We start from the raw sequence: 21,574 nt of genomic DNA on the forward strand, positions 1-21,574 counted from the left end.
CAGTTCAGCATTTACAAAGAAAGGGGTAAATTACATTTTGACGCCCCCTGTAGCTTGACATAATTCTATGTTGACCCCCCTAAGATTTTGACAATTGCATTTACCAACTCATCCACATGGGATGTTAGAGTTTAGATGTTATTTTACTAATTTACCCTTTTTTTTATTTTCTTAAATTAAATTATAAAAATACAAAAATGTCTACTCTTCTTCTGCATGTACCTGTTTTTTCACTGGTACTTTTTAAGAGTCAAGATCTGGCTTAATTAGGAGCCCAAGGTGTTTATAAACCAACTAAAATATGCCACATAGACACCTAACCTATTTTTGTACAAGACACCGTATTAGATTTTAATTTGTTCAACAAACCATTATGAGGCCCAAACAAAGTTTCCCATCTCTTCTTTTTTGTAGGGAGAAGTGCAGGTAAGTTTACCCAATATCCAACTCCCTCGAGGATGCCAAATCTTGGGGCCCAAAGGAAGTCCATCTTGGTTCAAACCTAATTGTTGAAAGTCTAATCCTCAATTCTTCAATGGCAATATATACGTACAAGATTGAGGCCGATTGGCAATTGGCGATTGGTGAATGACGATTCTTCATCAATTTTTTGAAAGTTATTGATTCTATCAAACTCATTTTAATCATTGATCACCATGAGTTTGATGGAGGATGTTAAAGTATTAAGTAGGAAACATTATAATAATGTGTATTGAGATCCATCAAATCATATTTATGAAAGAGAAACAATAGTATTTTCGAGAGTGAAAAACGATCAAGTTTGGATTTTTTTTTTTTTTTTTTTTTTTTTTAAATGAAATTTTAGTTATGGAAGGCCAGCACAACGTAGTGGGTAGTGGTCCAAGTAAACGCAAGTGGGTATGAAAATTGCATAAAGTGGGTGACGATTCCATAAGGTTGGGCAGATATGGTACATTTGTGGAGTGGGGAGACGATTGACTCTACTTTTTGAAATCCTGCTTAAATCATAGCTTTGACAACACTGGTTTCCACACATTTTCCATGCGGTCTAAACAAGGAAAGAGGTTTCTGTGTTAATAGGTCCCACATAATCTCTATCACATACTGCCCGATCTCTTGATTGATCACTGATTAAGTGGGTCCCACCAAGATTACTCATTCCCTAATCCTACTTGGGCCACATAAGCTCTTACTCCCAGCTTTTTATCGACTAAAACTTGGGGTATACAAAATACCCTGTTACCCACTCGAAACCCAGCCCAAAAACATGCCTGACCGACCCAAATCTAGATCGAACTCGGCTTAGTTTGATTCGGGTGGTTTTGAGTACCTAGAACCGTTACAAACCCCACCCCCCTCCTCTTTTTCATTTTGAAATTTGTTTCAATATATGATTAATTTTTGTCTATTATTATTTAGATTAATAAACATACATTATCTTTTTTTTTATAAAAAATTTTGATGTAATTTATAAATTTGAACTTTATTTTAGAAATTAAATTATTTATATAATTAAAAAACTTATTTATAAATCATTGTGCTAGATTTAAATAAACTAACATATTTATATAAATTTAATATATTTTAATATATATCTGAAACCGTACCCAAAAAATCAAGTTTGGGAAGGGTATGGTATACCCTATTGCTACTTACCCATACCCGAAAATAGTGGGTTTGATTCTGATTTTGGTTCTAATTCCATGCATACCCAACCTGTACCCGAAAAGTCTGAGTCAGATTCAATTATAGGTACTCGACTGTAGGGTTGCAACCTGGACAAGTTGGAGGGTCAACCCAGGCTCAACCCGAGCTCAACTCAATCCAACCATCGGGTTAGAACTCATTAACCCAAGCTCAACTTAACCCGTCCATCGGATTAGAACTTTTAACCCAGGCTCAACTCATTTTCCATATAGCCCAACCCAAGCTTGTCCGTCAATCAGGTTGAGTTTGGGTTAGCCTGCCCAAGTTGCAGCCCTACTCGGATGTACACCCCGAACTAAAACATCATTATCGTCCCAGAAATAATCACTTTTATTGTGACCACTAGTGTTGAATCATGACAATCGTTACCACATTTATTATGTAATTTCCATGATTACAAATATTAATACCCTCAATGCCATAGATCAAATGTGATTCGTACTGCATTAAACTATGTGCAAGAATTGATCAATCAAGCCTACCTATTTCCAACTAGTTCAACTTTATACCTCTAAAACTGAGTCCTTGAACTCTGCTTGACCAAAACTTTCACGCACAAACTAAATTTGGAAAGTAGAAATAAACTTTATATTATATATGGTAAATTCCCATTAATATAGTAAACTATAAGGACCAACCTCTCCCATATGAGTCGCATTTTCCTTAAATGACTTCAGTGCAAGCCCTAAGTCAATGAATTGACAATAATAAGTTTTGTATTGATCTTCTCGATCGACACTCAACAATCATGATCCTCCCCTTCACAAACTTCATGTAAATATGCTTTGGCTTAACCAAAATCTTGTTGATCTTAGAAAAGGGTATTGCAACCTAATTATAATCATAGTCACAAAATTCTACAACTTATTGAAAAGTTGAGATTAATCTAGACCTTTTTTCCCTTCATTGATTTAATTGCGACTTTTCAATAAGTTGTGACTTCTATGAAATTCATGACTAAATCAGAAGAAGAAAACAATATGAAAGATGACCCCTATGTACTAGTAAGAGGAGATGACGGTGACCATTTTAACAGATGAAGTGTCCAATAACATGGATGACATTTAATTGATTATTTTGACTAATTGATGAAATCCTAACTCGGATTCGTGATTTCAATCTTCTATATTTTGAATAATATAAAATTTGAATGTGTTGTGGACTTGGCTACTTTTTGTGGATGTATATATGATGTTAATATGGGCTTTGGTGATTAATATTATACTTTTAAAATGGGACTCGATAATATAATATGAGAAAACCACTTAGTAGGAATAATTACACCACCCTAACCCTAGATCGATTTTTTCCAATTTTACTGAATTTTTCTCCTATTAACTCATTCTTGAACCTCAACTTGGTCACTACAATTATAACAATAGCTTCTCAACAGCCCTAGAATAGAATCTATAATTTGAAGCCCTAAGATAAAAATTCTACGAACATTCGCCCAATTTGATGCCTTGTAACAGGTGACGAACTCCACTTACATGGTAGATGAAGTTATGTCTGTCAGTTTTCAACATTTTCCACGATACAACTCCTTCCACAATGAAAATGCAACTTAACGTAAATCTTCGGTTTTTGAGGCAACCAAAACTACAAAGAGAGAGAGAGAGAGAAGATATCAACCAGCTACAGTACTCTCAATCTGAATATAATAAATCCCACTTAAACAAGAATTACTCGAAAAAGAGCCTACTAAATTCTAATCAAATGAGGGGTTGGTGAGATGGCCATGACCATGCCTCAGGAAGCGGAGGTCCTGAGTTTGATTCCCCCCTCTCGTTGGCCACCCCCTAGGATTTATCCCCGGTACACTTGGTACATGTAGAAAGGGTGACCTGCATGCTCTGTGGGATTAGTCAGGTGCTCTAATAGGCCCAGATACCCAAGGTAACAAAACAAAAAGAAAAAAAAAGACCCTTTTAAATTCCTTAAAAATTTTGCTCCAAAAGAATATTGTCCCCATTATGGTTAGAAGGACGTCTTGCAGTGAATGTTCTTTCCCTCAAAAAATCACATTGTTTCACTCGAACTAGATTCACCAACACACAATGAATGGGACTATGGACCAAAGGATTCTTTTTTTGTATATCACTATTTGTAAAATAGAATGGAAGTTGAATAAAATTTCATAACTTGAAAATCATCTAATGGAAATGGTGTTGATTCTTCTCATCAACATGGTTCCATCAAGCAATACCCTGTTTACCATCAAATTTTACATACTTCTCCCTCAAAATGTTGTTGACCCCACTAGTTCCTTTCTTATTTTCATTCTTAGTCTTTCCTCTTCCCTACCCTAGGTCATTGACACAAACATGCAAATTGGTCTACGATACTCATGTCAACCACTAGATCACAAAGGAACTTAACCAAAAAATAAAAACCAAAGATCACCAAGGACAATTTCTCTCAAGACATTCTACCCAAGATACCACTACCACACCCTCTCTTGCTCTGAAATCTAGCTCACACACCCATTCTTCAAATACTTCTAGGCTTTGCACCACCTGTTTCACCTTTCATGTATACAATATAAGTACCTCCCACAGAAACTCCTGCTTCATGCAACAATTATGTCAAGTATTAAGGGTCAAATACATTGTCTATGTGTAAGATGCATAGGATGAATAAAGGCTTCATGTTCGCACAATCAATTCTAAAACTACCATCTTACACAAGTGAAGTAGATAGTGCAATACAAAAAAGGTCGAAAAATACACACAAAAAACCTCAATAGGATTGCATTACAGCCATCGTAAGGCCATTTTGACAATGATGAGAATCACAAGGTTCAAAGTCATGGAGACCCTAAAAAAGGTGCATACCAAAAGCATAACGGTCGACATTTCAAATGTTTAAAACACTATCACAGTACATAGAAGATAGAACAAATAATGGTCATCAAGAGCACATATAAAATTTGAAAACAGATCATAAGATCACGTACCTATAAAGATAAAACAAATGCTGCATGATTGAGCCAAAATTGTTTTTTGAATCAATAAATTAGAAAAGTGCATTACAAAGGAAGAATGCCTTCAACTTTGGTCCACGAATCCACAGCACTCCCTCTAAGTCTCTTCTTCATCTTCTCAACAATCTTCTTTGCTTCCTCAACTTTGGAAATCTTCACCAAACCATTAACCAAACCCTCCATGGATTCAAATGGAGGAACCCATTTCTTTCCAATACTCGCTTTGCACATCTCTAATGCTAAATCAAACTCTCCCTCCTCAACCAAATGTCGTATCAAAGTGACATAAGTATCCGAATTAGGCGAAACAGACTCATTTGAGGACATACTTTCAAAAACCTTCTTTGCCGATTCAAAATCTGCTACTTTACAGAACCCATCAATGACAGTGTTGAAGCTAGTAGAATTCGGTTTAATTCCCTTCGAAACCATCTCATCGAGCAATTTTCGAGCCCTAACACACTCTTTATTCCTACAAAATCTTGTGATTCTATGATTATAAGTTCCTAAATTAGGATTCAATCCCTTCTTCGAAATTTCTTTGAATATTTCATCAAACTTAGATTCATCTCCAATTCTCAAATAACCGCCTAAAATTATATTATACGAATTAATATCAGGTTTTACTCCATTTTCTGTCTCCATTTTCTCAAGCAAGGATTGAGCTGATTCCATCATTTTTTCCTCGCAGAAAGCTTTAAGAACAATGTTGTAAGCAACTACGCCAGGAGAAACACCAATCTTCGGTGGAACCGATTTGAACGATTCATGAACTCGATCGTATTGATGACTTTCTAGTAAAACAGTGAGGAGTGCACAGAAGGATTTCTCAGTTCGATTGCATCCGAGTTGTTCCATCTGATCGAATGTTCGAACGGCTTGATCGAACATTCGAGCTTTTGAGTAAAGCATCATGATTCGAATCCAGAAACCTTCGGATTTCAAAACTGGAGATTTTTCCTGGTATAGGAGAATTTGTTCGATGAGATCGAAACGTTTGGATCGAGAGAGTTTTCGTACGGAGAGATCGAACAGGGCTCGATCTCTGCAGAAACGTGAGAAATCAGAGGATTTCTGAAAGATCTCTGCGAGTTTTTCAGGATCGGCTTCGGATCTAATTGATGATTTCACCTTACGAAACGAAGATATCAAGGGTTTTTCAACTGCAGAGGAAGAAAAATTGGAGGAGAGAATTCGAGCGACATTGATTCTAGGGTTTCGAAGAAATGAAGCCATTAACGAAAACTGAGGACAAACTAGGGTTTTAGCTCACTACTTGGACTGAATTGGGTACGGACGTCGATGGATAAAGTCAATGGGTCGGATCCTATTTATAGGGCCACGTTATTCGCACCCACCATTTGAGCTCACTTTGGTGTGAAAGAAGAAAGTGGTGCAACGAGGATAAAAGTGCGTGCAAAATAGATTAAGAGAGCTGCTATTGCCACATCAACATTTACTAATATCACACCAATTCCTATGTAAATATCCAACGAATTGCTCTCAATTAGTGTGGCGTATTTGGCTAAATTCGAGAAGTTTTGATTGAGATTGGGATTTTGAAGAAAATGAAATTTTGAGGATATATGGTAAAAAAATTTATCATATTTGACTATTAATCAATAAATCAATACTAATTTGTCACTTAAAAATTTTTAATTGGCTCATATTCAAAGAATTTTAGATAAATTTGAAGAATTTTGTGACTATATTAATAAGTTGGGCCGCATGACAGGCCCAATAATTATATACCTATAAATAAATCAATAATTAAATATGCCCAATAATAATATCCAACTTATACCAAGATGGTTCATGAAAAAAATTGGCCCATTGACAACCCTAATACTATCTAACCATGTCACATGGGATTTGTAACTAAAAGCGATTATCGAGTACTGGATCTACATTTTCTACTTAGGGCATATGAGTGTGAGTAATAACCACATATTTAGAACATTACCAACGACTAGAAGTAGCATTGTGTACAAAGAGACGTGGATTTCCCTCAAGTGTATAACACTCCTACCTCGAGAAAAATCTATGGATTTTCACACGCTCTCAATGCATTTTTTAGTGCTATTTCAAGTCACTTTAGAATTTTTCTATTTCAAAAGATTAAGATAATGGATTGGGAAACAACCAAAATAGAAAGATTAATGCTGCTCAGTGAGGGACATCTTGATGTGGTGGCTCGTGCACGTCCATAGATGCATTTCTTTGAGATACGAGTAAAATGCATTTATGGACATATGCGTGCGCCATCACGTCAAGGTGTCCCGCTGAAGTCACTCTAGCACGACTCAAGTAGAAACTTACAAAAATTCCTCCTCACTCTACCATTTAAAAGGTTTATTATAAGGTAAAGTATTATAGTGAAACAAGAATAGGATAGCATGAAAAGTGTGTGGTTGAATTACAAGGTGAAGATGCTACATAGGTTGGTACCATCTTTAAAAAGAAACATAATATCAAATTCAAGAAGTCGAAGGGATTTGGTTCACAGCATGAGAAAAGCAACATTAGAACAAATCTCATGATAAAGTACTTATCTAAAGAAGCTTGTGGAAGTAAACAATGCTAGATTTATTGATAAAATCATACTTAGTAAAATCTTTTTTTCTTAACATCCTTTATTCTAATAAAATGGAAAACTCATATTGTCGGGATTGACGATCCAAATCGATAATCTTGATTATTCATGTTGAAGTGTCGAGATTGACAATTGTAACAAGGTTGATAATTTGAATCGTTGATCTCGATGATTCAAGTTCAAATATCAAGATTGACCATTTATATTAATTAATCTCGAGAATTGTAAAAGGTCGATCTCTACTATTGAAACAAAGGTTGATCTCAATAACTAGAATTGTTGATCTTGATAATTTGAATCATCGATCTCAATAGTTGAAAAGGGGATGATTGGCATTACGAAAGAAAAAGTTTACTAAATGGATTATCAATTTATCATAGAAACATTAGGTTGTGTTTAGTAAGAAAATTTTCCATTAAGGTTCATTAAGTAATTTTCCCTTTAAATTTACTCAATTTCTAGTTTCATTTACTAACGTTATGTTATTCATAATTAATATATACTAGGAATAACCTCGAGGAGTTAGCTCAATGGCAATTGCGAATTAATAGGCAGTTAATGTCCGTAAGTCATGAGTTTGTTCCTCAAGGCCACCCATGAGGGCGCACCCTCACTTACTTGGTGTGTGTGATGTGCGGGTGTTGCACGTGCCTCGAGGCTAGTCCTTGGACAAGACCAGGGGCGGAGCCAGGATTTTGTATTCGTGGGGGCAAATTACAAATAGAAAAATTTTCTGATTTTCTATGGGGGCAAAGCAGTAGAATGTTAAAATTTTGTGGGGGCAAATTACAAATAAAAAAAATTTCAAAACTTCTGTGGGGGGGGGGGGGGGGGGCAAAGCAGTAGAATGTTAAAAAAAAATTTAAAATTATTAATACCTCCCTATAGATTTTAAAAATTCTTGTGGGGGCAATTGCCCCCACTGCCCCCACTGTAAATCCGCCCCTGGACAAGACCATTGTCTATAAAGTTGGCAAAGCCTAGATATGGGTGTGATGTCTACAGGGATACCCAAGTATCATATATATATATATATATATATATATATATATGGGGTGTAAGACGGATCATAGGACATATGTAAAAATAATGTAATAGTAATAATTTTTCAGAATATAGGTTAGAAGTTTTGAATTGAGCTGATTTTTTGTGAGGATGGTCTTTATAATAAGAAGATCATCTTAAAAAAGAATCAACCCAATATGAAACTTCTAACCCCATCAAAAGTGATTTAAAATGTGCACCATTGATTTTTTACCAATAATTTGTAACCACTTTGATGGACTTAGAAGTTTCAGATTGAACTGAGTTTTTTATGAGTATGATCTTCTCATCATAGAGAACATCTTCACAAAAAATCAACTCAATCCCAAACTTCTAACCTATATTTTGAAAAACCATTGTTTTTACATATGTCCCATGATCTACCTCATATATGGGGAATGCTAATGTCCAAGACCATATGGGGATGTTAGTATTTTCCAACATTTTTTTTCAATAATACCCTTTATCCATTTTGTTATTTAGTGAAAATGATAAAAGCATATTAGTCTTTTTACATAATAAATATTTGTCTCTCACGTAATAAATACTAAAGGGATTTAATCTTTAGAATTAAATGTCTTATTGCAATAAATGATTTGGCAATTAATGCAAACAAGCATTTATTGTGAGAATAACAGATGTACAACTATTTTTTCATTAAAAGACAAAATGAATAGGGGTATTATTAAAAAAAAAAATGTTGGACAATACTAACATCCAATACTTTATGGAGACATTAACATTGTCCAATACATAGAATGCCTCCTTGAATTTGAATAGTTAATTTATTAATGCAAAAAAAATGTAGATTTAAATCCTACTTGATACACCATGGATCACCACAAAACAAAAAATTATAGACAAATCCCTCTAATTCATACAAATCACCATAACATTAAGTTGTCCACAAATAATATTTATCAAGAATTCTCGTTGAATATATAAATTTGAGTCGTGATAATCTAACTACTACATGTGACACACTCAATCGACTCTCCTGACGTGATGAGTTTGAGAATCATAGATATATACATCTCGAGATACACATTTTTATGGGGAAGTGCAATTTTATATCCCGAGATGTACAATCTACGATTCCCAAACTTGTCACATCAGGAGAGCCGATTGAGTGTGCCACGATGGATAGTCAAATCATCACGATTCTATAAATTTGATCCAACACTAAATCATGTTAATCACTTTAAAACAAAAATTTGTGGACATTTAGTGCTTCACTCCTACTTTGCAATTTGATGATGTTGATTGTTGTATATTTTTTTTTCCTACATTTTCTTAAAGAAATCACCCAAAACGTTATAATGTATAATATTTTTAATAGAGAATTAAAAACTTTATTTGCATTGAATAAGTCCCAATGTAAATCCCAATTACATACAAAACCTTTGATTTATGCGTTGGATTCCAATATCCAAACATTAGATTTATCCTCAAGATACGTAAGGAATCATCCGGATGTATTTTATCATAACAGCTGAATTTTTTATTTGAACGGTTGAGATTGGTTGTCTTTTCATAGTCAACCAACCTGACCACTTTTTCAACCTAACTATTTGAATTACCAATTAAAACAGGAGGAAACTTGTTTATGCTAACAAAATTTTGTTTATAGTGTTCACAGAATCCACATCCACCAATCACATGAGCCCGCGTGTATTTAACGATCCTCAACTTATAAAACAAACCTTTGTTAGACTTGACGTGGAACCGATTGCAGAGTCTATAAACACTGTAACGAAAAAATTTGTGAGCGAAACATCTCTCAAAACAGGTGGCAAGAAAACAACGGCCCGTGAACAGCGTGCTTTTAAATAACACCCTTTCGGTGAGAACTCACATCATAACACGTGGTGTTACCAGACTCACTATTTAACTCCAGGACCTACTGTAGCAACAGCATCTCACTCGAATCGGTCGAAACTCTCTCTCTTTCTTTGGCTTTTTAGTTCTCGCTTTGGACTCATTCGAAGAGAGAAAATCTGAGAGGTTAGGTGAAGAAGGAGAGGAGAAGATCGAAGAACTATCTGGTTTCTTTGAGGTACGAATCTGCTTCGTTTCCAACTCGTCTTCTTTACTACAAAAGATCTTTGTTGCTTTTTTTTTTTTTTTTTAGTGTGATTCGTTGTCTGAACAAAGCAAATTTTTCAACTGAAATCTGAGATTTTTCTGATCGCCGATCTCAGCTGAAACTATCTAGTTTTGTCACTTTCTACGATCGCTTTTGTTTTGTTTTTTTTTTTTTTTTTCATGCGATCTAGACTGGATTTTTTTTTCGATCTCAGATTTTACAGAAATCTCTTATTTTACTACGGATTTTAGGTTTTGGAGGAGTAAGATCAGTGTGCTTGTTTTTATGTTGCAATTTGATTTTTCAAATATCAAATTCTCAATAATTTGATTTTTCTTTGTTTTATATTTATAATTCTGCAATAATTGTCTATTTTGTGCTATTTATGTGCGAAGATCTTTCAGTTGTTTACGATTTCCTCGCATGATTTTTCGATTGAATTGGTTTTTAGGTATCTGAGACTCAATCGAAGAATTTGTGATTTTTTAAGTAATAATGGCGAACATCAACATTGAGGGGATATTGAAGGAGCTTCCTAACGATGGCCGTATCCCTAAGACGAAGATTGTGTGCACGCTCGGCCCAGCCTCTCGATCTGTGCCTATGCTCGAGAAGCTTTTGAAAGCAGGGATGAACGTCGCTAGATTCAATTTCTCGCATGGTACTCACGACTATCATCAGGAGACCTTGAACAATCTCAGGTCTGCGATGCTGAACACTCAGATCTTGTGCGCTGTCATGCTTGATACCAAGGTCGGAGATCGTAATTTTACTCTCCTCCGCTTGAAGAAAATCTTTATCATTTTTTTTTTCATTTATACTGTTTTGTTTCATTTCTTGGTTAATTTTTCAGAGAATAAATCAGATGTTACAAGCAGTCATTTCTTAAATCTTTGATTTCTACTTTTATTACAATTTATTATATTTGCATGTTTAACAAGTATGTAAGAATGCATAAACTGAAAAACTTTGAAAAAAAATTGAATTTTTTTATTAATTTAACTATGTTCATATATATAAATGAGCTTGAATTGTTGTGGACTTGTGATTCCAGTCTTGTAGATGCTAATATAAAAGAAGAGCAGTGAAAATATGTGGTAAAAGTATATGAGAGTAATGTAGGAATAGAAGAAGATAGGTAAAAAAATTAAGTTAATGCTCCAATGATCATATATTTTATTGTTGGAACAGTATGTGAATAAGATTGCATATGCTGTTACATATTTTTATATTTGATTCGATATTGACCTAATAACAGTCGCATGATCACATACGACAACTCTAGTTGTGACAAAACCCTTGATGAAGTTGCAAGCCCTTGGTAACTTGAAGGATAATTGTATTCAGAGGGATATTGTTGAACTTTGTTTTCCTCCTTCCTTTTGGATCAACTTCTTGTTGTATTTGTGCTTGTTTCTTCCATGTGTACTTCAAAATCGAATTGTTTTCAGAAGATGTCCTGGAAGGGATTGGGGGACTTTGTAAGAAAATTATAGAGCTTACTATTGGGCCTAGACTAGAATCTTTTTTTTTTTGTTGTTGTTGTTGCAAGTGGAGTAATTTTGTAGGTTTTAGGTTTGTGTTGCATCAATGTTGATGCATCACATGGATTAATTGGTGACTATATAACGAATTTCCCTCATACTTATCAATTGTTCTTATGTGCCTGTGCTGTGGGGAAAATGGTGATATATTCATATTGTAGGGTAGTGTAGTGTTTGTTGTTGAAAATCAAACCTATTTTTGTTAATTATAAAGAAGCAAGGTCTGATTTAGGACAAAGACAATGAGGGACTATAGAATAAGGATGGCTTCAAGAATTTATGTTTTTATAAAGTCAGTTCACTTGGAAGCATATTTGAAGACAAGGAATTAGTTTCTGAGGTTGTTTAGGATATTTCTAGGAATTGTTGAAATTTGTATGGTCATACAACTTTGTTTGTGGGAGTCTACAAAGAAGAAAAAGGTAAGACAAAGTTTAACACATATTGGAGGCCCATTAACCTTGGTTCAAAGTTTTGTTCCACTTCAGAATGTTTTGACATGACAGTCCAATTTCGTCTGAGACCGGAACATTGAATGTTTCCTGAATAATTTGGAATATTCGGTCGAGACCTTAGGTTTTTCTCCTGTGACCGAAACATTGCATTGAAATGAGATTTTAAACCTTCTCATCAGGTTTCAATTTTGGGAAAACAGCGTACATGTGGTCCAATGTTGACAAATTATTTTTTAGTAACTAGGACATTTATTTTGGTTTCTATATCATTATTTTTAATTTAATAAAGTTGTTACTGGAGTAATGAGGTCATTAATTAAGGAATTCCTTATTTTTTTCTAATTTGAAAGTTTAAGATATTAGTAGTAGGGGTGCAACTTAATTCGGTTCAAACCGAGAACCGAACCAAACCGTAGAATTTGGCTTGGTTCGTTTTGGTTCGGTTTAGAATTATATCGGTTCGGTTTCAGGTCTTAAAAATGAAGAACCGATGAATTTGGTTCGGTTCTCGGTTCAGACAGTATAAAAAATCGAACCAACCCGAAAACCAAATAAATATTTATTTAAAAATAAATTTTATATTTGATTTTTTATTTATACAAAACCTAAACCCTTCGTTCATTCGGTTCCCTTCCCCCATCTACTCTCTCTGTCTCGCCTGTTTCAGTGAGCTTGCGGCTACAGGCTCAACTCCGATGGTCGGGTCAGCGGTAGCGGCCATCCCTCTCTTCTCTCTCTCTCTCTCTCTCTCTCGCTGCTCTCGCTCTCTCTCTCCTCTCTCTCTAATCCCTCTCTCTCTCTTTCTTTGTATTTTGCAGAAAGGGTTAACCTGTATGGCGTGCGGCTGCTGGTGTGCGGCTGTGGCCTGCATCTCAAATCTGGTGGCCAGGGTTAGGGAGTCGTAATTTTTTTATGGGTTTTTATGTTAATGTGACATGGATTAGGGTTTGGAAGAATGCATTTTGATTAATATATTTATGTGAATATTTCTGTGAATAATTTTGCATTTTGAAATTCTTTCTTAGTCATTTGAGAGTTTCAAAGGAAAGTTAATTATTATAATTCTCTGATAAGTGTTATGGTTAGATTTTGAGTTTTTTTTTTTTTTTTTCAACCCATGGAATCGAACCGAACCGAACCAACCCGAATTAAGATCGGTTTGGGTTGGTTCGGTTCTAGATTAATTTGGTTCGGTTCTGGTTCTTATATAATGGAACCGACCTTGGTCGGTTTGGTTCTGATTTTGCTTTAAACCGAACTAACCCGAACCAAGTTGCACCCCTAATTAGTAGGGCATGTACCATACTTCTACCCTTGAATGAATGGGAGTGAGTATGCTCCTTTGCAAGTCTTCAACTTTATGAAAATTGGCATTTCATTGTTCCAATATTCATGTTGTTACTATTCAATTCTCATTCATCAACAAGTTAACTAACAACAATGATAACCTAGTTCGTTAATCAAAATCCCCCCCCCCCTCCAAATCATCATCTTTGACTCTTGTAGGATCATCTCAAGAGTGCATTTCTTTCATGTTGCAATAGCTTGTTGGAGCCCTTCATATCCCAAAAATCATCTCTCTATAAACCACGCTCATCTTTGTCCTTTGGGTTTAGAAATTAGGTTGTCCAGGTAGTTTGTACAGATTTTTTTTAGACTAAGGCATGAGGCAAGGTGCTCGACGAGGCAGTGCTTTGAGGCACAATCCTCAAGGCTTAAGGCATAAGCCTCACATGCATGATTTTTTTTTATAAATAATATAATATTAATAAACTAAAAATTAAGATGGCCATTGCATATTTAAAAAAATTCAAATCCACACAATTGAATTTTAAGTTTTAATTCATTATATAAAATATTATCACTTTATATTTTGAATAGTTGAAAGTTTTTAGAATAAATAACTATTTTATATTTATCACAAAACTACAATTAGCTATTATTTTTTCAATAATTTCATCTGTATAATACTACATACTACAAAAAAAAATTTACAAATCAGCTTAGCTCAACGATTTTCTTTGTATACATACTATTTTGTATTCAAATTCATTTTTTAGTGTTCTAATTATATTGTGTACTAGCAATAATAAAGAATAGAAGTAATATATATAAATCTTCCTTAGATAACGGAAAAGAAATAAAGAAGTGAATTAGCAAGAAAAGAATAACAAGAATGAGAAAGAAATTCTATTTAAAAAACAAATAATGTGAGGCGTATGCTTTGGCCAAAAAGCATATGCCTTTTATGTGCCTCGTGGTTTGAAGCCCGAGCCTTAACTGCTTCAAGGTTTCAACCTTATGCCTCAGGGCATTTTCAATAAGCCTCATCTTGAGGCGCGCCTCAAGGTGAAAACCTCACACACCTCTAAAAACACTGGTTTGTACGGGTCCAACTCAACTTTGAAGTAAGATGAGAAGTCCGGCTCGTATTGAAAGTGAGGATTCAAAAAATATGTTACAGCATGTAAATGGTGATGCATCTGAAATCCCATTTCCCATCAATTATTTCCCATAAAGTCGTGTATTTGTCTTCTACCCAACTCAAATTCTTTGCTGAGTCTTATTTTACAGTCCATCCATCATCCGATAAATGATTCTTATTGCCTAGGTTTAAAATGTCATCTTGGAAGATTGTTTTAGTCTAGGAAAAAACAGATACTGTGTCGACCAATAAATTCCGATACATTTTCAAAAAATTCAACGTTTCAATGTCAATGTTTCGTATTGGTCTCGGCTGATATATTCTGATATTTTAAACCATGATCATAGGCATCTCCTTTTCTCCGAGACAACCCTCCTCAACATGGCAACCTAGGGCTTCCTGGATTTCAGTGCAGACACCACACTGGGAAATGTAAATGTGGATTTGTCTGCCAGGCCATAATGATGGCTTACCCAACTATAGTCTATGATTGGCATCAGTGTCGGCCATAACGTTTTCATTTGTGTACGTGGCTTACCCAACTATAAATTTGCATTGAAACATGGAGTTTTTTTTCATTGTTGCAGGGACCTGAGATTCGAACTGGCTTCCTAAAAGATGCGAAACCTATCCAACTTAAGGAGGGTCAGGAAATCATAGTAACTACAGACTATAGCATCAAGGGTGATGAGAAAATGATCTCAATGAGTTACCAAAAACTTGCCGTGGACTTGAAGCCTGGAAACACCATTCTATGTGCAGATGGAACCATCACCCTTAATGTCTTATCTGTTGATCCAGCCGCTGGGATTGTGAAGTGCCGCTGTGAGAACACTGCTGTCTTAGGTGAGAGAAAGAATGTTAATCTCCCTGGTGTTGTGGTCGATCTCCCCACACTTACAGAAAAAGATAAGGAAGACATCTTGCAATGGGGTGTTCCCAACAAGATAGATATGATCGCTTTGTCATTCGTGCGTAAGGGTTCAGATCTTGTTAACGTCCGACAGGTTCTTGGTCCCCACGCAAAGCATATACAATTGATGTCGAAGGTATGCAATCCTTGGTTAACATTGGTATAGTTGCTCTTGTATTTTCCGTCTATTAACACTGGTTTCAATTATTTGCATATTTTGAAGGTTGAGAACCAAGAGGGAGTGGTCAACTTTGATGAGATATTGCGTGAAACGGATTCTTTCATGGTTGCTCGTGGTGATCTCGGGATGGAAATCCCAGTCGAGAAGATCTTCCTTGCTCAGAAAATGATGATCTACAAGTGCAATCTTGTTGGCAAGCCTGTTGTAACTGCTACACAGATGCTCGAGTCAATGATCAAGTCTCCAAGGCCCACCCGTGCTGAAGCCACTGATGTTGCCAATGCTGTCCTTGATGGTACTGATTGTGTCATGCTCAGTGGTGAGAGTGCAGCCGGGGCTTACCCAGAGATCGCTGTGAAGATCATGGCTCGAATCTGTATCGAAGCAGAGTCCTCTCTTGACTATGGGGCTATCTTCAAGGAAAGAATCAGGTCAACCCCACTGCCAATGAGCCCACTGGAGAGTCTTGCGTCCTCTGCAGTCCGAACAGCTAACAAAGCCAAAGCTACCCTCATCGTCGTGTTGACCCGTGGAGGGACAACAGCAAAACTAGTGGCGAAGTACAGGCCAGCTGTACCAATCCTTTCGGTCGTTGTCCCAGTTCTGACGACAGATTCATTCGATTGGACATGTAGCGATGAGACTCCAGCAAGGCACAGCTTGATCTACAGGGGTCTGATCCCACTGTTGGCTGAAGGATCAGCCAAGGCAACGGATGCAGAGTCCACAGAAGTGATCCTAGAAGCCGCCCTTCAGTCTGCGACAAAGAGAGGTCTGTGCAAGCCTGGTGATGCAATTGTGGCATTGCACCGTATAGGTGCAGCATCGGTCATAAAGATATGCTTGGTGAAGTGAATCATCGAAGAGTAATTCGGATTCGCTTTAGGAGGTTAATAAGGTATGCTTCTTTTTCCGTGTTTCCGAACTCCCCTTACATGCGCTATGCTATGTTGTTTTGGTTTGTCATGATTCACCAACTTTTGTTTGTACTGTGGGGCCAATGCTTTGGTCTGCAGGGGATTTTTGGGACTATTTATAGTTCTAATAAGTTGTGTTGGTAGCATTTATGGAGTCTCTTATATACATTGATATTATCCTTCGTTTATATTTTTAAGGAAAATGAATTCCACTGTTTGATGCACCTAGGAATTTTATTTTATTTTTTAAAAAGTGAGTTGGTGTCTAGCATAGTTTTAAAACTTGGCAAGCCCATTGGATTTCGAAGTGACTCAGTCCAAAAACTCGATGCAACCAACTCATTAAGTCCACCTGGCAAATTATCGAGTCAACTTGTCAGCACAGAAATTCAATGGGTTATATAATCTACATATAATATTTTTTAGATAAAAAAATATATATAATTTGTTCAAATATTAAAAATTATTTATTGTTGTAAGTTATGTTATAAATATTTATAAATTAACAGATTAATATTTGATTCATCTGAGTTGTCAAATTGAATTCAATGGACACTGAAGCTTCAATATTTTTGGATCAGTCCTAATGCTATAATATACATCATATATTCTGTAAAATACATCATTTATAAAATTCAAACATATTGTTGCGTCTGGAGATGAATCCGATAAGTTATCAAATTGGATTCTTACTTGATTGGGTCCTTGCTGAAATCGAAATCCTTGATCCGGAGTCGTGATTGGATTTTAGGTATGATCCAATCCATTGACAGTCTTACCAGAAAGGAATTTTTTAAATGATTCCCAAGTTGGAGGATGGCTTCCCAACAATCTTTTATATTTAAAGGAATATAATAAAATTGAATCCACAATTTTGCACATAAAACACTCATAAAATGTATACAATGCAATTTTAGGTCCTCCCTCTCCACTCGTCCATGACTGTTTGTGTACCAATAATGATTTTATTATTAGTCTAAATTTTAAAATTAACATTTTATCAAATAATATTTTTCTTAAACATGCTTAAAACTAGACCAATATATAGGGGCGGCTGATCTCGTTTCACTTCATCGACAATAACCCTTTTATACAAATCTTTCTGGCTAGTATACTAATTCTAATCAAATGAAATTAATAAGAGACATTCTTTCATAGAATTTACTAATTCCTGTAATATTATTCTTGTAAAGATAATTGCAAATCAAAATTTTAAGAAAATATTGAATTTTGTGTCAATTTACAAGGTTTTTACCCCCCTTAAGAATTCCTCTTTATAAGGATCAACCAACAACAATGGTGCAACAAAAATTGCTCAAAGCATTAGAGCTTCACATCTCACCTTTCAACCTCTCTTTGTTCGTTCTCTTCTTCGACCTCTTCAATCCTTCTCAACACTTCACTCATCTTCGGACGCTTCTCAGGAGCTATAGATGTACACTCGAGCGCAATCTCTGTAAGCTTCAACATCTCATTATGCCCTTCCTTTGCTGCTAGTATCTCCAAATCCAATATATCTGTTGACCAATCATTGTTAACGACCGATTTCACCCAATCAGATAGATCTTCTATCGTATCTTCATTTGTCCGCGAGAATTCCACAGGGTTTCTTCCAGTGATGACTTCTAGTAATATTATACCGAAGCAGTAGACGTCTGCCCTGTGAGTAAGTTTCTTGCCCTGTGAGAATTCTGGTGTTCTACTAATAGCAAGCTTTTTGGAAGCTTTATGATAAAGAAGTAGCGGTAGAGAGCCGAAGTCTGTGAGCTTAGCTTGATAATTTTGGTTGCTGTGCTGGATTAGAATATTGGAGGATTTGAGGTTGGCATGGGGAACTTTGTGAGAAGGTAAGGATTGGTGAAGATAAGTGAGACCCTTCGCGACACCTTTGATTATAGATAATCTTGTCGTCCAATTCATAGCTACTCTTCCCACTCCTCTGTTCTCTAGCACCCAAACATCGAAATAATCAAATTACGATCAATGGGTTCTTCTAACAAATGCTAAGATGTCATGTTTTATTGAAGTCATATAGGACTTGTAGCGAAACTTTTTGCAAAGAAGAAAAAAAATTAGAAAAACCCTTCATGGGGAAATAGAACATACCATGTAAAAGTTCAAACAAGCTTCCATCAGAGACGTATTCATAGATAACAAGCTTCTCCTCCTTGGAATAATAGAAAGAGATGATCTCTACTAAGTTCTCATGTTTCAATTTCCCTACTAACTGCATTTGTTGAACAAATTCCTTCTTGTTCAACCCATTCAACTCTTTTAGTCTCTTAACCGCAACGACCGAACCAGACTCTAGTGTTACTTTATATGTACTTCCTAACTGCCCTTTACCCAACAATTTTGCAGAAGCCCTTAAAAGATCATCTAGATCGAAGGTTGGTCTCTCTTTGTTGAAGAAATCTAATTCCACTATTCTTTCAGGATCTCCCGTGCTTCCCGAGCATTGATTTTTATTTTCACCCCACTTTACAGGTCCTTCACCTGTAACGCCTCACACAAAATAGAAACGAAATTAGAGTGAAAATACGAAAAAGCAAAGAGAACAAAAATCACACAAGGATTTACATGGTTTAGCAGTATGCCTACATCCATGGATCAAAACAAGAACAATCACCATCTTCTAAGCTTTACAGCCCTAGAGATCTCTATTTAAAGAAACCGTGAGTGGTGAAAAGCGTGTCTATCTCCTTAAGTAGAAACCCCCAAAATATCGAAAACTCTTAAGAAAATATTTGACCCTAAAAAATATTCACCCCCACAACCATGCGTACTGCCAACATAATACAAGACATTTACACAACAATTAGTATGTTATATTGGATAAAATATATCTTTCTTGAGAACCCCTAGAGTTTTTTATCATTAAATTGTGTTTCAAACTTTTTTCTTTCGGGTCTTAAATTGCACCCGAAACCTGCGTCCAAGTGGCAGTTAATATAGTCTGTGAAAGTCAAAATGAAAAACTCCCCCAATGTCTTGTTTCTTGTGTACAAATTCCAGTAAGGGAAGACATCAGGTTAGCAAGCGGTGAGAAAACTTCGTCGCCTACTAACATGAATCTTGATCCTTGGTTTCATTTAGTTAAACTTTAGACATAATTAATTGGAGGAACAATATTCGTTCAACCGACCAAAATTTTTGACATGAAAGCGTACCTTTGCCCTCTCGTTCTGTTTCCTTCCGGTGGACCTTCCTATAATAACACAAGTAAATCAACATGATCACGAAGGGGATCAATGCGGCCGCAACTGCAATCAAAATGATACCCCATAATCCAAGTTTCTTCTTTTCCTTTCCCTTTGATGGTGCCAAAGGACTTGGACTAGGAAGTGGAGGACCGACAGGAGGAGAAGGAACGTAGGGACAAGATCTTCCCAAAGGTTTTCCGCACAACTCTGAATTATTATCGTAAGAACTCTTTGTGAACTTTTGAAGAACTGGAGTTCCAGGGATTGGGCCTTCAAGAAGGTTCGATGAGACATTGAAACCCGTCAAAGTTGGTTGATCGAATGGTGGAATGTTGCCCGTCAGAAGATTTTCTTGCAGTTCTAACAGAATTAAATCGGGCAAAGCAAGGAACTCAAATGGAATTGAACCCGAAAAGCTGTTATGTGAGAGGGAGATGAATTGTAGGTGCACAAGGCTCGCAAAATTGGGAAGATGACCGAAGAGCGAGTTGTTTCGCAAGCTAAGCAGATTCATGTAAGAAATATTTTGTAGAAAAGTTGGTGGGAGGGAACCCATTAATTGAATTCCTTCAAGAATAATGGCGATTATGTGCCCATTCGAACATGTGATCCCAACCCATTTGCTACTATTATTGAGACAAGGTGGACCTATCCAAATCGAATGCAAATTCAAAGTAGAATTAACAGAGTCCCTAAATTGAATTAAGGCATCTCTTTCATGTGGGTAGTACTCATCGACACCAGTTGAGGCAGAACTTGTTAATTGGATTAAGAAAACTATGAAAAAAACCGAAACATTTAGAACGAAATTCATCGTACATAGCCTCCTCGTTCAATTGGAAAAAAAAAAAAAAAAATTGGATCCTTAAAAAGGTTCCAATGATGGATTAGTTTTTTAGAAATGGAAGGAAGGAATGAAAGGGGAGCGTAAAATGTTGTGAGAAAAATCCAAATGAAGGGTAGGAGGGATACCATCTTTATTTATTGAAACTTTGGACGAAGTAGACTAAGACAAGGCAAGCTAGCTAAGATTCGAGGGTGTACGACAGAATGAGCGGCAACAACAAAGAAATTAAAAAAACAAAAACAAAACATTGAGAGAGACAGAGAGATGAGTTTAAGACAGCTTAATGAGTTTGTTTGGGAGTGGTTATTTCTTGTTACATTAGTTGTTGAGCTAGCAATATTGGCAGTTGCACCCAACTTTTACTTGTCAAAGTCAAGTCGCATAGAAATTAAGTTTGGATTCGGCAATTATTTGATGAGTTCGATTTAATTTGGATAAATTCGGTTTGTTTTTTTTTTAAATGGACAAATTTAGGAGATCAGGCGGATGATGTTTTTTTTTTTTACCCATCAACTTCAATCTCCCTTAAACACTATATTGTTCTTGAGATTTGAAAGTTAAAGAAGATAGAATCTTTAGGTTAATGGCATTCCCTAATTTAATCGTTAAATCTTTAATTCAGAGGATTTTTTTTTTTTTTTTTTTTTTTTTGAGTTCATAGGGTAAATTTTGTGAGTGAATTAATCTTTGGTAA

The 21,574-nt window shown here is 35.8% G+C and overlaps 3 protein-coding genes across 3 annotated transcripts; 1 reads left to right on the plus strand and 2 right to left on the minus strand.

Annotated features, from left to right (window-relative positions):
• Positions 1-3,790: 3,790 nt before the first annotated feature.
• Positions 3,791-5,972, minus strand: LOC147393951 (small ribosomal subunit protein mL103 (rPPR7)-like). The gene is made up of 2 exons (XM_086454760.1): positions 4,646-5,972; positions 3,791-4,253 (listed from the first exon to the last, which is right to left on the minus strand). Exon 1 carries the CDS (start codon positions 5,906-5,908, stop codon positions 4,718-4,720), a length of 1,191 nt encoding a protein of 396 aa, XP_086310886.1. The 5' UTR covers positions 5,909-5,972; the 3' UTR covers positions 3,791-4,253; positions 4,646-4,717.
• Positions 5,973-10,213: 4,241 nt separating this feature from the next.
• On the plus strand, positions 10,214-17,054 carry LOC147393952 (pyruvate kinase, cytosolic isozyme). The gene is made up of 4 exons (XM_086453358.1): positions 10,214-10,365; positions 10,847-11,148; positions 15,407-15,868; positions 15,956-17,054. The coding sequence occupies exons 2-4, from the start codon at positions 10,891-10,893 to the stop codon at positions 16,766-16,768; spliced, it is 1,533 nt and encodes a 510-aa protein (XP_086309484.1). The 5' UTR covers positions 10,214-10,365; positions 10,847-10,890; the 3' UTR covers positions 16,769-17,054.
• Positions 17,055-18,028: 974 nt separating this feature from the next.
• On the minus strand, positions 18,029-21,096 carry LOC147393953 (putative leucine-rich repeat receptor-like protein kinase At1g68400). Its single transcript, XM_086453357.1, has 3 exons — positions 20,001-21,096; positions 18,937-19,326; positions 18,029-18,776 (listed from the first exon to the last, which is right to left on the minus strand). Exons 1-3 carry the CDS (start codon positions 20,845-20,847, stop codon positions 18,169-18,171), a joined length of 1,845 nt encoding a protein of 614 aa, XP_086309483.1. The 5' UTR covers positions 20,848-21,096; the 3' UTR covers positions 18,029-18,168.
• Positions 21,097-21,574: the final 478 nt, after the last annotated feature.

This window comes from Akebia trifoliata, chromosome 9 (genome assembly GCF_017979445.1).
Source record: "Akebia trifoliata isolate Shusen 1 chromosome 9, ASM1797944v1, whole genome shotgun sequence".
NCBI classification, from domain to species: domain Eukaryota; kingdom Viridiplantae; phylum Streptophyta; class Magnoliopsida; order Ranunculales; family Lardizabalaceae; genus Akebia; species Akebia trifoliata.

Coding starts and splice junctions, on each gene's coding strand:
- LOC147393951 (XM_086454760.1), bottom strand. CDS start 5,908: ATGGCTTCATTTCTTCGAAACCCTAGAATCAATGTCGCTCGAATTCTC.
- LOC147393952 (XM_086453358.1), top strand. CDS start 10,891: ATGGCGAACATCAACATTGAGGGGATATTGAAGGAGCTTCCTAACGAT. Junction 11,149..15,406: donor CTGTCATGCTTGATACCAAG/GTCGGAGATCGT, acceptor TCATTGTTGCAG/GGACCTGAGATTCGAACTGG. Junction 15,869..15,955: donor ATATACAATTGATGTCGAAG/GTATGCAATCCT, acceptor CATATTTTGAAG/GTTGAGAACCAAGAGGGAGT.
- LOC147393953 (XM_086453357.1), bottom strand. CDS start 20,847: ATGAATTTCGTTCTAAATGTTTCGGTTTTTTTCATAGTTTTCTTAATC. Junction 19,327..20,000: donor AACAGAACGAGAGGGCAAAG/GTACGCTTTCAT, acceptor GAGGCGTTACAG/GTGAAGGACCTGTAAAGTGG. Junction 18,777..18,936: donor CTTGTTTGAACTTTTACATG/GTATGTTCTATT, acceptor TTTGGGTGCTAG/AGAACAGAGGAGTGGGAAGA.